At 43.0% G+C, this 17,759-nt stretch overlaps 1 protein-coding gene across 1 annotated transcript in view; it reads left to right on the forward strand.

Moving 5' to 3' along the window:
* The first annotated feature begins 2,091 nt into the window (after positions 1–2,091).
* The window catches only part of LOC126101291 (spidroin-1-like), a 43,776-nt gene continuing 28,108 nt past the window's right edge, over positions 2,092–17,759 (forward strand). Inside the window, exons 1-5 of the mRNA XM_049911971.1 lie at positions 2,092–2,186; positions 6,693–6,862; positions 8,971–9,462; positions 10,937–11,418; positions 13,095–13,200. Coding sequence (XP_049767928.1) covers positions 2,178–2,186; positions 6,693–6,862; positions 8,971–9,462; positions 10,937–11,418; positions 13,095–13,200 — 1,259 coding nt within the window. The 5' untranslated portion in view covers positions 2,092–2,177. The remainder of the gene's footprint in view (positions 2,187–6,692; positions 6,863–8,970; positions 9,463–10,936; positions 11,419–13,094; positions 13,201–17,759) is intronic.

Below are 17,759 nucleotides of genomic sequence, written 5' to 3' on the forward strand. Positions count from 1 at the left end.
CGGCAGCTAGGGAAAGAGTAACAGTAGTTTGATTCCATTTGGAAGCGTTTGGTAAAAATGTCGCCATAGGTTTGGTTTCCGCATTTAGCGCACACACTTTGGAAAGACACAAATGCCACACTAATCACTTGCTAAAACGTCATTGCTTATATGTCCATATAGGAGCCACGCTACGTTACATACACGCTGCATCTACATGAATACTCTGCAAATCACATTTAAGGGGCAGAGGTTCATCGAACCACCTTCACAATAATTCTCTATTATTCAAATCTCGTAAACGGCACTAATGAAAACAAACGCCTATATCTTTCAGTGTGAGCTCTGATTTACCTAATTTTATTATGATGATCGTTTCATCCTATGTAGGTAGGCGTCAACAAAATATTTTCTCATTCGGAGGAGAAAGTTGGTGACTGAAATTTCGTGACAAGATTTCGCTGCAACGAAAAAGACCTTTGCTTTAATGATGTCCACCCCAAATCATGTATCATTTCAGTGACACTCTATCCCCTGTTTCGCAATAATACAAAAGTGCCGCCAGCAGTGGCCGCTCGGCTTGAGACGCCATGTCACGGATTGCGCGGCCGCTCCCGCCGGAGGTTCACGTCCTCCCTAGGGCATGGGTGTATGTGTTGTTCTTAGTTTAAGTAGTGTGTAAGTCTAGGGACCGATGACCTCAGCAGTTTAGTCCTTTAGGAATTCACACACACACACACACACACACACACACACACAAACACACACACACACTCTCACACACACACACACACACATACACACATACACATACAAAAGTGCTACCCTTCTTTGAACTTTCTCAGCGTACTCCGTCAGTCCTGTCTGGTAAGGATCCCACACTGCGCAGCAGTATTCTAAAAGAGGACAGACAAGCGTAATGTATTCAGTGTCCTTAGTAGATCTGCAGAAGCGCTTCAAGTGGAAACTTTTTGAACGCCACTTACATTTTAACTAACTTGTATGTAAGAGATTGTATGAACGCGAAGAAAAATGCAGATTAAATTTAATAGATTTGGAAGTACTTGTTACACAACCAATAGAGCCTCAGAACATAAAAAACTGAAAGGAACACAAAGGAACTAATATAAAACAGTCACATTGCCAACCCTACTATATGTAAGTGAATCGTGAATATTGAATAAAATGCAAGGAAAAAAAAGTAGCAGGAACGGAAATGAGATTTCTTAGAGTGGTGAGGCGATGCGACAGAATAACTAAAATACGAAATAAAAATATTCGAAAGGAGTTGAAAATGTGGAGTGAGAAACAAAAATTGGATGAAAACGTAAATAAATGAAATTTAAATTTACAATGAATACATCGAGAGAGACAGCCATGTGGGACGGAGAACTTCAAAGCAAAAGTGTAAATAGACATTCACAGATGGAGAATATATGAGAATCGTAACTGGCCACAACTGGCCTAATACGGAACGTACAGAAGAAGAAGAAGAAGAGGAAAAGAAGAATCTTGTCACCTTGCTAATTAAAATTTCACGACACCAACGTATACACGGCAGTGAACATTCTGGACGATTTAGATGTGTGTGCCGGACCGAGACTCGAACCCAGTTAGCTCCTGCTAACTTTGTTATCCAAGATTGACAGGATGTCTCCAGAATTTTATCGATTCACGTATCTTCATCGTTATGTATATACCGCTAAAGAGCGAAACTGTGAATAGGCTGTTGTTCTCCACCGAATTGCAGCTGCTGAGACGTGCACTCCGACCGCCGTGAAGCAACATAGTCGCCGTACAGCAGGTAACCGGGAGTTTCCTTCGCCACTGTGCGGCCTCCGCCGTGGAAGACTCGCCCACGGCCGCCTGCCCGTAATCTGGATGTTGACGGCGATCCGCCAGCCCCTCCCCCTCCTCCATCGCTGCCGCCTGCTCCGGCGGTAACGTGCGGACCGCTTGTACGGCCGGTGATGATCGCATTTCGCAAGCGGCCCCCTTGCCCGCGGAGACCCGTTGCCGCAAGGATGCACGGAAGCGTTGGAGGGGCGTGGAGGCGCGGCAGAGGGTGCGTTGCGCCGCTCCGTATAAATAGAGCAGCCGCACCACTCGCCAGCAACAGATCACGCCAATCCACTCTCGGCACTGCCATCATTATTCACACAGCGATCATCCAGCCAGCGGCACTTATCCCAGACATCATGAAGCTGGTGAGTACACTGCTCAGACATCGTCGAGATGTCTAGTAATCACGCACTAGTCGCTTTTGAGATTTCTTGGGACGGTACTGAGTTGTTCAAAGCCCAGGTCATTCAGTGCAGATCTTTAACTGCGCTAAAATAAAGGTAATCGTGTTGTTTCCAGTGTTCGATTTCGACGGTCTGCACGTTAGTATTGCTGTTTGTGTTATTCGATGATGTGGCTTCGGTAGACTGCTCTAGTGTAACTGGGCCACGTTCTACGAGCTACGGAGTTGATCATAACCATTCGTGCCCGGAATCTTCTTCCAACGGTACATACTATTGCAAACTGGTAACTATTCCAGCCAAACCATACCTGGAGACTAATTTCTTTCGGATAGCGTAAAAGTTTTAGTCAAATTTCTCATGAAACATGATGATGTCATTAAACGCAGTGGGAGATACTTAAACCTTACAGCAGCTATCCCACTTTACGACTACTGCTTAACATTTTTAGCGAATCTACAGAAAGTTGTGCTCAGATCTCCTGTGAGTCAGTCGGCATCCGAACTGCAAGGCGAACGAAAGAGTGAACTAGTAGCATAATTCAATGCTGTAGTACATTTGGAGTATAAGCTGGCACTTTGCCTATGATAAGTTAGAGCTCCTTGTCTAGGTGTGTATCTATTTACTAAGGCGCGTTATAGTGCCTGATGGTACTATAAGCACGTCCACCGGTTTCCATGCTCTACTGATCCATTCGCGTATTGTGCTTGGAAAGAGATATATAGCAGAATATGGTATGTTGTCTGCCGCTTCTCGAAACGTGTCCCTCAGAACTGCAACATTAAGCCTCTCGCATTGCACATCACATGTCTTGTAGCGTCTCCCTCTTGGCTATAGTCATCGACATGACGCTCCTGCACTTACGGAAGGACTCCTGAGGTAACACGCTGCTCTTCTATTGGTGATTGTATCTAGTTTATTAATCCTAACTAGCAAAAGTCAAAGCCGGAGGAAGACACAAAGGTCGGTGGAATGATTATTTTGATAGTTACTTTCCTCGGATGATCTAGATTTCTCTGTAATCTCAGTCTCGCGTTTTCTGTGTTTGTTCCACTTTAAATGACGCAGGATGCAACGACTAAGTGAGGTAACACAGTGGGTACCGGCGGTCCATTTTTAGATTTTCTAAGTTTTCCTAAAATCGCTTTAGAGGCATCTCGCGGTAGTTCGTTTCTAAACAACGCGATCTTCTTTAGTCCCCGTCCTTCCCTAACTGGTTCGTGTTATTCGTCTCTAATGTTCTCATTGTCCTTACAGCCTTCCTACCAGAATATCCAGTCAGACACCAAGTTCCACACTCGAACCGAACAAAGAAATTGATTCTACAGTTTCTCCTCGTCCTGCAACGCCGAACCAGGTCTAATTTATATTTGAAGGAACTGTTGTTACAAACTTAGGAGATCTATATATGAGTCGCATCTTAGTGCTATTCTCAACAACTGCGTAAAGGTGTATTGAACTGTAAAAAGGGAGGAGATATTCTGAAAGGACAAATTTTGCCCATTATAAATAATTTAAACACGTAACGGAGATAAACAAAATTAGACATCTGTTCAGACGGTTCAGAATGAGCAAATGGGCTTTTCGTTCGTCTCACACCAAAGCAAGTCAAGCAAAGATTCGCATTCAGGCCAGGATGGGCCAATGTCGAGCGACTGACCACCGTGTCATCCTCAGCCAATGGCATCATTTAGATACAGTACGGAGAGGCACGGGATCAACACAGCGCTCTCTCGCTCGTTGTCGGCTTTCTTGACCTCGGATCCACCTTTTCGGTATCAAGTGGCTCCTCAGTGGACCTTATGAGCTGAGTCCACCCCATTTCAGCCTTCCCGCCGAGGAAAAATTCCTGGCTGTTCTGGAACGGAACTCGAGTCCTCAAAATAGCACCATTCATGCTGACAACAGAGCTGGGACGAAAGACACCTCTCATGTGATGTTAAATCTTTAATGCATCGTCCACATGAAATTATTAGAACATGGAGCACTAGTTGCACATACAATAAACGATTATTTTTCCTTTCGGGGCTGAGAGGCTGTTGTTGGTGTATAAAAGCATTCACTAATATTTCGTCGCCATGTGCGAGAGTTCCCAGTTTATCCCCGAAGACGTCTCCCGAAGATACGGCCGAAACGTCTGCGAATAGCTTTTGTGTACCCTGCCCAGAAGCTTTAACTGAAGTAAAATACCTGCTCAGCTGAATAAGATGGTGAAACATAACCGCTAAACTCGTGAATCCTATTCCACAATATCCAGGTGGGCACCTGAACTCCAGTGGTCAGTGCGTTGGCCGTTGTGCTACCAGTCTCGACGTAGACTAGTGAGCACGTTAGGCCGCCCGCAGAATTACGTCGTTCCTGCGTCGACCTAGTCAGCTGTGTTGCACGGGACCAGACAGTCTGACCGCCGAGCGGTCTTCAGACTCGTCCGCTCCTCGCGTAATCGCGGAGGGTAGTCTGCGGTCTCTTTTTGCTGCCGTAATACCGCGGCGCGGCGCGGCGCGGGCGTTAGAAAGTGAGACACGGCCAGGCCGGCTTTGCTCCAGGGGCCGTGGCCAGTTCGCCTCTCTCGGACGTGTCTTCCACTCGAGATGCGCGAGCATCCAGCTGGCGGCTCATGTATGGGTGGTCGACTAAGTGGAGGACGTTACGGGAATGCGTAGTTCCGGAACCGGGAGGCGTTTGTTCTTTGTAGGAGAAGTGAACGTCTCTCAGAATTGCGGTTTACGTCGTGGGCGTGGGTAGTCTCCACTACGTAGGCGTAGAGAGCGGGCGTGACTTCGTGCAGTGTGCGGCGCTTGAACGCCCACGTGATGGAGCGCCGTTAGTGGCGCTCCTTGCAAATTGAGTATTGTGCTGTCGCTTCTCGCTCTTTTGACCCAGTAAAATAGTCGACTGACACACTTCTCGTTCGTTGCTGGAAGTTCTCCAAGACATATCTGTAAGACGTATTTCTATGCAACCCTGTCTGCAACAAGAGGTAGTTCCATAGTGTATAAGATAGATTTCACCGACAGCAAGTGGCTAGATTTAAGACACTGAACACAGGAATATGTGTTTCGTGGTCTATGAACGTAGAATGTACAGATATAATAATTATGTTTGATTTTTGAAAATATTCTAACTGGACAATGTCTACAGTTGTAATGATACGTTATCCTTACTGTTTAATTATGTCGTAGCAGATGAAGTTGGTAAATACGGCTGAAATTCCATGACAATTAGATACATACAACCGAGAAAGAGCAATTTTGCAGAATCGTAGACAAGATACACTTCAAAGATAGGCAACCATTCACGAGAAGTTTATTAGAAGTGTCAGAGTGTGATAATACGTTAAAATTTAACGGATTAAAATAGAAACATAATTTTCCGATTTTTGTTAGTTTTAAGAGTATTATAGCAGCTCTAAGCTGCGTAATCACGACTACTTGTTGCCAGCTTGTTTGGATGCTTCTCTACTGGTCTTTTTCTTCTTCCTTTCGTTAGACTTTGCTAGCAAACTAGGCAATTTTTGTTTGAAAGATGGAACATTTGGTAGAGTTTCTCGCAGATCACAAGAACTACCTGGTTTTAAATTAGTAACAGCAGTACAAGAAGAATGAGGAAAATTGTACGCCCGGTAATTCACCATAATACGTATTAATTAACATGACTTGTATACCGCCATTAGTTGAGTCTTTGTTTATAACTTTTATGTGTCGAAATGTATGGTATGCTTTTCAACTGAAACGCATTTTGGAACTTCACGTGTTTTATGAACTGCTAGACTTTCTGCTCATTTGTAGGTGCGCACCACATGTATAACAATTACACACTTCCTGCTGGTGTTTACGGACAATCTACATGCAAGTCACCATCTCGTTTTTGATATTTTACTAGACACACAGTTCAAAATTGATTTGCAGAACGTCAAAAAATATTTCCAAAGTCGATTTGTATTGTTAGCCACGTGATTAGACGGCTGAGACAGTACTGTGAGGTCTCTTTCACCCTTTTACAGTCTTTCTGTTCCTCTCGACTTTATTTGATAGCAGTAGGGACCGACGCCTTGTTATTGTATCCTAATGTAACGATGAAATCCCATCTTCTTAAGAATTCATTGAAAATTTGCAGATTGCAAAAATACTGCTCCATTTCGTCCAGTCTTTTGATCCCAAACGATTTTCGACTTGTATGTTTAATGTCTTCGGTTCAATCGCTTATCTTTCTTCTCTTGCCGCCTCGTAGTTTCTTTCCACATTGAACAGAATGCTCTCACTTCATTGGATTCCTTATACTATGTCCAACTGACGTAGGACGTCATATCGTCAGACCGCTTTCTCGTAAGTTTCACCATCCCTTACATCGAATTTTTCACTCACTGTATCCTGTATCAGACAGTTCATCCAGAACTTGTGTTGCTCACCTTGGGAAAACACATTCCGATAGTCACTAGTGAACTGGTATTAAGATGGTCGTATTTGGCAGTTGCTGTTGGCAGCCCTGGTGGGCATGGCTGCGGCCGGTCGCCTGGACAACTCGTACCTGCCCCCTGCTGGTGCACCGCTGGCTGGTGGAGCCCCTGGAGCCATTGCAGCGCCCTTCGGCGGACCTGGAGCAGGAGGAGTCTTCGGAGCTAGAAGGCCCGGAGCCGGCGGGTGAGTACCTGGGCATAATGCTCCCAATACTACAACCTCCAAATACGTTCACTGACACTTATTTGGACTCTTATCTCGCTTTGAGAAAGCAGTTATCTTTTAAGAAAAGTGGGAATTAAGAGTAACGACACTATATGTGGCCGTTGAGATTACACCGATACTACTTAGTATTGTGGCACTGAACAATCAGCCATCCTACACTCTAGGCAGTAACGAAATGAGGAAAACTAGTGTACTACTGATGCCGGTCCGATTACCTAGGTCTTCATATAGGTATCATGCGCAAGAGAGAGACGACAAATAAGCTTCGTATGCGTAGCCGGAAGTTCCCGAAGATTACCCATGTGAACTCCCCTAGTGACACAGCCGCATACTTGGCGGGTGTGGTCACTTAGCGCTAACTAGGCATACCTTGCAGAGTCGCAGACTGTGCAGACGCGATACGATTCCTTGAGCTGCGCTGTAAAGTAACCAGCGGCCAAGTTTCCTTTACAGAGTGGTAGGGCCACGCTCATGTTGATTCGCAATCGGCTAGTTCCCGCCAAGGTTAAGGCGACTGAAGGAAAAGCCGGCTGAGTGAATCCGTGCCATGTAAAATGCGAGTGATAAATACTGATGCCAATACACACGGCTTCGCCTCAGTTGTTCTAAGAAGAGCCCATCATATGTGGAACAATAGAAATTTCTCAACAACACGCTTCTATGTTTGTAGATATGCATTTACTAATCTGTATATCTCAAACTCAGATAAAGAAAAGTCACTGATTACTAAACAAAATAAAGTTTCCCTGAGATTATACCTTCACTAGATCTAGATTTTGGGATATAAAGCAGACTGATGATGTTTCCTTTCAAGCTATACAGTAAGCCGTGGATTTTTTTCTCTTATAATAATGAATGGTGCCAAAACAATGTAATTATGCTTACTCTTTTGCAACAGCTCTTAACATTTTACCATGATTACTAATACTTCCTTACAGTAACACAGCGTTATCTCAGGGCACAATATAGACGTATGAAGCCGGTAGTTCGCTGTATAGTACACAAACTCCAGGGTAAAATTCTACCGAGCATAATATCTCGGACTTTCTTTGGTACTCTTCTTTCACAGTTGGTCGAAAGGCCAACTCTTATTCCTGCTCTGCATATTATACTCCATGGAGTTCTAGTGAAACAAAAAAAGCCATAAAATCCTGTTTTACCGTTTTAGTTATTCTATTTTAAGACTTCTTGTATAATCCGTTAACACCCTCGTTAAATCAAGCTGCAAATATGTGTAAAAGTGCCACAGAAAGGAACAGAATAGCCTGCCGATGGGAAGTCGATGATATTACCACGATCAGAATGTGTCTTTTACTGTACACTGATACTGGTGACGATTATATTACTTAGAACTGTTTTGCTGAACTTTTCGAGACGTCTGTTTCATAGGAGAGGCTACTAATCTGTTTAGATAAGTGCTAAATGTTTCTATCCAAAAAATGGTTCAAATGGCTCTGAGCACTATGGGACTTAACTACTGAGGTCATCAGTCCCCTAGAACTTAGAACTAATTAAACCTAACTAACCTAAGGACATCACACACACCCATGCCCGAGGCAGGATTCGAACCTGCGACCGTAGCGGTCACGCGGTTCCAAACTGACGCGCTTAGAACCGCACGGCCACACCGGCCGGCATCTTTCATTCCTGCCACTTCATATGTAGTGCAGTACTAGTTTCTTGATATATCTCGACTAAGTAGAATTTTAGTAATAATTTTTGCTACCTCTGTGTTATCTGCTGATTACATTTGTTTATAATACAGATCAGTGTTCAAGATTCGATAGCTATTCACTACTGCAAACAGTCTCTCAGTAAACTCTAACTCTATTAATATACTGCCCAACACAAAAATCCAAGTGGTATTGTAGTTTTCATTTGGTGTCCATCTTAGTAATTAATTCAGTGAACTGATTAACAGATCAAGGGATAGCAAGGAACACTATTTCGAATGGGGCATACCTATCAGTCATTATTACTAAGGCTACCTTTCATATTTATCACTGCCTTCCTAATCATGGTAATAAATTGTGTACTGGTTGATTACAACAATACATTTGTTACAGTCTGGGAGGAGCTGGGCTTGGTGGTGCCGGTCTGGGAGGCGCTGGCCTTGGTGCTGGAGGTGCTGGCCTCGGTGGTCTTGGAGGTGCCGGACGAGGCGGACTCGGAGGCGCCGGTCTCGGTGGTGCTGGGTTAGGTGGAGCTGGTCTCGGAGGTGCCGGTCTCGGTGGTCTTGGAGGTGCTGGACGAGGCGGTCTTGGAGGCGCTGGACTTGGTGCTGGAGGCGCTGGCCTTGGTGGTCTTGGAGGTGCAGGACGAGGCGGTCTTGGAGGCGCCGGTCTTGGAGGAGCTGGTCTGGGTGGTCTTGGAGGTGCAGGACGAGGCGCTGGTCTCGGAGGTCTCGGCGGGCTAGGAGGTGCTGGTCTTGGTGCAGGCCGAGGTGGACTCGGAGGCGCTGGTCTCGGTGGTGCTGGAGCTGGTGTGGCCAGGGGACCTGTCATTCCCATTCTCAGATACGAAAATGTCAACAATGGTGATGGCTCCTATGCCTTCAGGTAAGTTGTATAATGGACTCCTCAAATGATTTCCCGTTTTGTCTAGTTACATTAATCCCTATATTACTCGGCTGAGCACAATGATCATCAGGAATCTTAAATGTTTGACACTGTAACAATATCTTTAACTACAAGTACTCCGGTTTTCACTGAGACGACGAATTTTCTTAGGCTATTTCCAACAAAAAGTATCTACTTTCACTTCAGTTACAATTTTCTTTCTAGGGTCATGAATAGTCTATTTGCCTCAGATTTTTACTTTTATTGATGGTATAATTACTCCTGTACTACACCTTTACTCATAAATTCTATTCTCCCAGACAAATGTGAAGCACTGTCATTTGATCTTCAAGATACAATAAAATATTAGACATTTCATGAAAGTAAGCAGATTATATATGGAATTCGTATTAAATTTTCACTGTGTTTTGGCTAAATTACTCTTGAAATACATAGTGATGTTTAATTATATTATGTATTCATTTCTAAAACCCACCTGGTGGGTCTAATGCATTTGGTTTGCTCGTACATTCATAACATAAAAATGAACCAACCTTCTTCTTTGTCAGTCTTAGACTAAAATACTTTTCCTGCTAACTCTCTGTAACTTTACTAAAACTCAAATTTTTCACTTCAGAGAACAGGAGATTCAGTCTTCTTCTCTGATGTGGTTTATAGCAAGCCAATTTTGCAAGCTTTTGTTCTTCTTACCAGTTTCACAGATGGCATCCACCATTAGTTCTGGATCACTTCTTACACACTAATTTATAGTGAAACCTCTTGCTCGTCTTAGAACTTTCCGTATTCCAGTTACTGCTGCTCTAAGTTTTTGGAAATTTTGGAAAATTTGTGCTTTTTTCCTATGGGACCAAACTGCTGAGGTCATCAGCCCCTGGGCTTACACACTACTTAATCTAAATTAAGTCCTCGAGGGAGGACTCGAATCTCCGACAGGGGGAAGCCGCGCGTACCTTGGCAAGGCGCCTAGGACCGAGCAGCTACCCCGCAAGGCGCATGTTTTAGGAATCAAGTTTTAATTGTGATATGAACGGGTGTTGTGTCTTGGTGTGTTTCGTTCTGGAAAGGCAGGGCACCCGATAAATGTTCAGTTCTTGATTCTGCCTCTTAATAAGACTACCGATTGTCGTACGGTGAACCTTTTCATGACCATATGTCTTAGCTGCTTGTGATCTTGAAGGTTATGATAAGAGGCACTTTCGTCTTAGAATCTGACCAACTTTGCTTCAAGAAATTTATTAGTAGCATATCCATCTTGAATGATGTAGCTGAATGATTCTAACTGCTGTAACACAATGTCATCTACAACAATTTTAATTCGAAGTTGATCGTTTCATAAGATGTCATTGCGTAATTTCTTTCTAGTATTAGACATTTAGAGATACCATCCTTAACGTAGTTACTTAAGTAATATCTTTGACACTATAAACCCAATTTCTTGTTTTGGTGACTACAGCTACGAGACCGCCAACGGCATCGCCCAGGACGAGCAGGGTTACCTGAAGAACGCCGGCATTCCCGACGCTGAGGCCGAGACTGTTCAGGGCCGCTACACGTACACTGGAGACGACGGCGCGCAGTACACCGTCACCTACACAGCCGACGAGAACGGCTTCCAGCCGCAGGGTGCCCACCTGCCCACTCCACCCCCAATCCCTGAGGAGATCCTGCGCTCCCTGGAGCAGAACGCTGCTGAGGAGGCCGCTGCTGCCCGCGGTGGAGGAATTGCTGGTGGTGCGTACGCTGGTGCTCCTGGAGCAGGTGCATACGCAGGTGCTCCTGGAGCAGGCGGTGCCTTTGGTGGCGCTCCTGGAGCTGGTGTCGGTGGTGCCTTTGGAGGTCGCCCTGGAGCTGGAGTTGGTGGCGCTTTCGGTGGCGCGCCTGGAGCTTTCGGTGGTGCACCTGGAGCTGGTGGCGCATTTGGTGGCAGGGCACCTGGTAAGTGTTTAAACGTTCAGTTCTTGATTTGGCGTCTAAGTAACAATACCGGTAGTCACGCAGGGAACGCTTTCGGAACCAGATGTCTTAGCTTCCAGAATGAGATTTTCACTCTGCAGCGGAGTGTGTGCTGATATGAAACTTCCTGGCTGATTAAAACTGTGTGCCGGACCGAGACTCGAACTTGGGATCTTCGCCTTTCGCGGGCAAGTACTCTACCAAGTTTCAGATGTCTTAGTTGCTTGTGATTCCTCTAGGTTATGTGAACATGGCACATTGAGTATTTCCTTTCCTAACGTTTCGCCCAGAGGTGTGATGAACATCGCATAGATGCTCCTGCTTCCTGTCCAACTGACCACTGGAGATCTCCAGCGCAGCTGTGAATGAAACGCTAGGAACAGACAAGTTTCATGGGCCACTCTCGTGCGACCTGGAAGACTCACCAGTAGCTGATAATAGAACTGTTAAGATTCACCAAAATGTTAATACCCTTTAGAGCCTGCAACAAATAGGAGGATAGCTCTGCTGATTTTATCCACTCGCTACCATCAGTACTACCGATTTCTGGTCCAAAGTATTTTTACATGGGGAAATCCCAATCTCTGGTTTAGAAATGTGCGTTTATGAGGTCCCTATCTCAATATGCGCCCAGCAAGTTGGTGGAATCTGGATACATATTATCATCTCTTTATTATTCACGAAGATCAATACTAAAATCCATGCCACAGAAGCTAAACTAAACTTAGATTTCGATTTTAAATAACACTTTCCATCTGTACACTTAAGGTCGCCATTTATTCTAGAATATTGTGCAATATCGTCCTAATACTACCATGCAACTTCGGTTATTTAGAATGATACATTATTAACTGATGTTTCATTTTGAATTTCACACGAGGCAGCCTCACATTAGTCTTCATACGTGCTACTACAGTCTGTTTTAGAATTTGATAACCTGAAGAGTGAAGTTTGAAGTAGAGTGTATGGAGAAAAATGAATGGTAAGACGTTGTTTGCATACATTATCGTCACTGTGAAATTCCCTAAGGTACCTAAAAGCGAACGTATACAGAAGATAATATCGGTGATATTTCCAAGTCAGTAGCATAAACAATTGGGGAAGGGAAGGGGAACAAGCAATCACTTCCTTCTATACTACCAATGACTTTCCATGTTGCAACGTAAAGTGATGTACCGAATAGTACTCCACAGAAATGGAATGTTTAAAACTTCAACTCAGTTATAACAGCGTGTCTGACCTTACGAGACAAGTGCAAACACCTTTCGGCGCTGAAAGCATGGTTTCGGCTTAGCTCGATTTGTGACACTAAACAAAATTTATTTTGGAATAATTAAATCTTTAGAGCTCCCGACATGACGAATTATGGGAAGACAGTGATCAGTAATACTGCTTATTTTAGAAAAAGTTTTGAGAAATGTTAATAGAGGGAAGAGAATCCGTAGCAGAGACACTGAAATAACAGAGTTTTTTTTAGGTCTCAGCTGTCTCAAGGATTAAAGTTTATTACATTGAACCACCTGTATGTCGTGTCGTTTCGTGCGTAGCGCAGTATGCCACGAACATTGAAATTAACATGAACGACCTATATTGGTCTCGGTACTGTGATACGTTAACTATTTCTCTGTGCGACTGACGGCCCTGTGGCGTTGTTCCAGGAGCGTTTGGGCGCCCCGGTGCCGGCGCTGGAGCGTTTGGCGGCAGACCTGGAGCGCTGCCCAGCTACTCGCCGTCCAGCGGCTACTCCTACCCCACTCCAGGAAAGTAGGCGCGCGGAAGCCTCCAGCTGGACTGGACGGCCAGCGCGCTCACCAGCTGGAAGTGGCGAGTGGCCCAGCCCACTGCCCACCTTGCTGACCATTATCTTCACCTCTCCTCACCACTTTCATACGTGACGCTGGAGAAAGGAATGCGGATCTCTACTGTTGCCGCGTCCCTGACGAATGTTCAAATATACCAGACGACTTAACTGTTGTCTTTAGCCGAGCATAAGGACAACTCGACAGATCGACTCACACCTTCGCTGTTTCTCCTTTTCTGCATTTCCTTTGCTTACAAATATCACTTCACTATGGAATACGCTGGAAAACTTAACACTGAAGTTTTCCTGGTATTCCACTCGACGACGGCAGCAGATTTATGCGATGGACTACTTCTACGATTTCCTATAACAAAGTTACGTGACGAAAGTCCTATTTGTAAATATCTTTCAGTACTACCTTCTTTGCCTCCTCCGCTGTCATAATGAAACAATGTTTTGGCAGCAATACTTATGACGACAATGGCATCGTGAACGACAAACAAGACGGGAAGTAGCCCGCCTTCTCTACTTCTGAAAGACTATTTATTTTTAATGCAAAAGTAAAAAACTATGTAAAAAAAGTTATTTTGTAATAAATGTTGTTTAAGTAAATATCAAAAGCTTTTACATTTGTTTCATTCCCTTTCACATTTATCTTTATCTTCCATCAAGCATTTAGAAAGCAGATGTATTGAACATCATCTCCAAAACTTCGTTATCCGAAGTTTCTCTACTGAACGCAAGTGGGACACTTGAACACTTCTGCGACAACTCGCAAAAAAGAGGATGATAACAGAAGAATACTTCTATTATACACATACATGGAAAAGGCGTAGAGATTACCCTATCATTCTAGGCAATCAGTATAGAAATATTTAACATAACATCTTAATATATGGAAGCGTAACAATGGGTAATAAGTCTGTGACGATTTTACATTACTGACACAGTTAAGCATTTCTGTTTTTGTACGTCTAGATGGCCACTTAGCGAATAAAATTGATTCAGTGGATAAAAGTGTTAGTCTCGATCTCATTCCTGCAGTTTGTAATCTGATGGTAATATGCAATACCACATCGTACTCACATTTCCGGACTGGTTGAAAAACTTTCGCCTTTATTTTGTGATGAAGTCAGCACAAATAACTGGCTAGTTCATGTATAAATAAGATAGATTATCCACAGTAAGCAACGTTTGATTGTGACTAATAATAGCTGCAAAACTTGTTCCGTCCATGACGTTACTCAACATTCACTTCCACAGAGCAATAATTTCGTTTGGTTTAGAACGAGGTCGTTGTCGAAGGAAAATTAAACTCTGATCTGTCTTCTTTCCTTTTTACTTCAGTAATTTCATAAGTTTAATCGAGGACGAGTATTATCCTCTTCTCTCTGATCATCCTAAAAAGTATACGTTTTCCTTTGCTTCATCTTTATTTAGGTTCCTACTTGTTGACTACACAGTGAACCAACGTAAATACTTCAGTAAATCTGGACTCCAACACTTTCCGTTACTAACATCTCAAATACTGCTCTGCCACTTTCGTTTACAATTAATCTTTATTTAGGTTTTTACTTGTTGACTATTCAGTGAAAACAACATAAAATCTTTAGTAGAACCGGATTGCAATACTTTCCTTTATTAACATCTCAAATGTTTCTCTGACTCTTTCGTTTACAATTCATTCATGTTAGCAGTTTATATATTCTCAACTTTTGTTAAACTGAAACACCTACTGTTAAATAAATGCTGAGTCTGTCTATAGCGTCTTCTATCGTGAATGAATAACAGAAATTCATTGTTTGGCTGTAGGAAGCCAGAGCTAAGGAAGCCAGAAAATCTTAAAATATAAATGCAAATGATCAATCTAGATATAGTAGGGGTCAGTGAAATGAACTGGGAAGAACATAATGATTTGTGGTAGGGCTCAAGATGAAGAGATAGGGAAAGGATATTGAAAGGGTAATACAGTACGTAAAACTAATAGTCCGGAATGCAGTTTTAGGGTAAGGAGTAGAAGGAAAGGTTGCGGGAGAATATAGGCTTGTGACAAGGAATGTGAGAGGAGTAATATTAATTGAGTTCTGTAATACATTTCAACTAGTAATAGCGAATACTCTGTTCAAGAATCACAAGAGGAGGCGGTGTACTAGGAAAACGCCGGGTGGTATGCAAAGATTTCAGTTAAATTACATCATGATCAGGCAGGGATTCCGAAATCAGATAGCCGGCCGGAGTGGCCGTGCGGTTCTAGGGCATCCAGTTTAAGAATTAGAATTTAAAATGGCATAAGAAAGATGTTCAGAATCTATGACAGTGGCGATATATGATCTGACTTTGTGAAAAATACCATCCACACGATTCCGAAGACTTCAAGAGCTGACAAGGGCGAGAATTATCGCACTATCAGCTTAACATATAATGCATCCAAGTTTGCTGACAAGAATAATATACAGATGAATGCAAAATTGAGGATGTGTTACATGGCTATCAGTTTGGCTTCAGGCATCAGAGAAATAGTTCCGATGTTGTGGTTGATAATGGAAGCAAGACTAAAGAAAATTCAGGACACTTTCATGGGCTTTGTCGAACTGTAAAAAGCGTTCGACAATGTGTAATGGTGCAAGATGTTCAAAATTATGAGAAAAATGGGAGTAAGCTATAGGGAGAGACGGGTAATGTACAATATATACAAGAGCCAAGAGGGAAGAATCAAAGTGGAAGACCAAGATCCGAGTGCTCCGACTGAAAAGGGTGTAAGACAGGGATGTAGTCTTTCGCACCTACTGTTCAAACTTTACATCGAAGAAGTAGTTATGGAAATAAGAGAATTGTTCAGCAGTTGAATTAAAATTCAAGGTGGAGTACATCAACGATACGATTAGCTGCTGACATAAATATCCTGAGTGAAAGTGAAGTAGTTTTACATGATCTGCTTAATGGAATGAACAGTGTAATGAGTAGAAAAGTATGGATTGTAAGTAAATCGTAGAAAGACGAAAAGTAATGAGAGTCAGTAGAAACGGGAACAGCGAGGAACTTAAGATCAGGATTGATGGTCACGCAGTACATGAAGTTAGAGAATTCTACAAAATCGTTTTTTTTTTTTTTTTTTTTTTGAGTCATCAGTCTTCTGACTGGTTTAATGCTACAGGCCACGAATTCCTCTCCTGTGCTAACCTCTTCATCTCAGAGTAGTACATGTAACCTACATCCTCAATTGTTTGCTGGATTTATTCCAATCTCTGTCTCGCTCTACAGTTTTGGCCCCTACAGCTCCCTCTAGTACCATGGAAGTCAATTTCTCGTGTCTTCACAGATGTCTTATCATCCTTTCGCTTCTCGTTATCAGTGTTTCCTACATATTACTTTCCTCTCCGATCCTGCGCAGAGCCTCCTCATTCCTTACCTTACCAGTACACATTATTTTCATTTGGCACCACATCTCAAATGCTTCGATTCTCTTCTGTTCCGGTTTTCCTGCAGTCTATGTTTCACAACAATAGAATGCTGTACTCCAGACGTACATTCTCAGAAATTTCTACCTCAAATTAAGGCCGATATTTGATATTAGTAGACTTCTCTTGGCCAGAAATACCCATTTTGCCATTGCTAGTTTGCTTTTGATGTCCTCCTTACTCCGTCATTCATTGGTTATTTTACTGCCTAGGTATCAGAATTCCTTAACTTCTTCTACTTCGTGACCTTCAATCCTGATGTTAAATTTCTCGCTGTTCTCTTTTCCAGTACTTCTCGTTACATTCTTCTTTCTTAGATTTTCACTCAACAAATACTCTGTACCCATTCCGTTCAGCAGATCATGTAATTCTTCTTTATTTTCACTCAAGATAGGAATGCCATCAGCTAATCGTATCATTGATATCCTTTCATCTTGAAGTTTAATTCCAACCCTGAACCTTTATTTTATTTCTGTCGCTGCTTCCGCGATGTCGCTGCTTCCTCGATGTTTTTCGTCGTCCAGTCTTATTGTTCGCTCTTGGCTGTTGTACATATAGAATATGACCCGTCTCTCCCTATAGCTTACCCCTACTTTTTTCAGAATTTGGAATATATTGCACCATTTTACTTTGTCAATCGTTTTTTCCAGGTCGACAAATCGTATGAACTTGTCTTGTTTATTCTTTAGTCTTGCTTCCATTATTAACCGCAACGTCACAATTGCCTCTCTGGTGCCTTTACTTTTCCTAAAGCCAAGCTGATCGTCATCTAGCGCATCCTCGATTGACTTTTCCATTCTTCTGTATATTATTCGTGTAAGCAACTTGGATGCTTGAGCTGTGAAGCTGATTGTGTGGTATTTCTTGCTCTCATCAGCTCTTTCCGTCTTCGAAATTGTGATGATGATGCTTTTCTGAAAGTCAGATGGTATGTCGTCAGACTCATACATTCTACACACCAACGTAAATTATCGTTTTGGTGCCACATCCCCAATGAGTTTTGAAATTCTGAACGAATATTACCTATCCCTTCTGCCTTATTTGATTTTAAGTCCTCCAAAGTT

This window comes from Schistocerca cancellata, chromosome 9 (assembly GCF_023864275.1).
Source record: "Schistocerca cancellata isolate TAMUIC-IGC-003103 chromosome 9, iqSchCanc2.1, whole genome shotgun sequence".
NCBI lineage: Eukaryota > Metazoa > Arthropoda > Insecta > Orthoptera > Acrididae > Schistocerca > Schistocerca cancellata.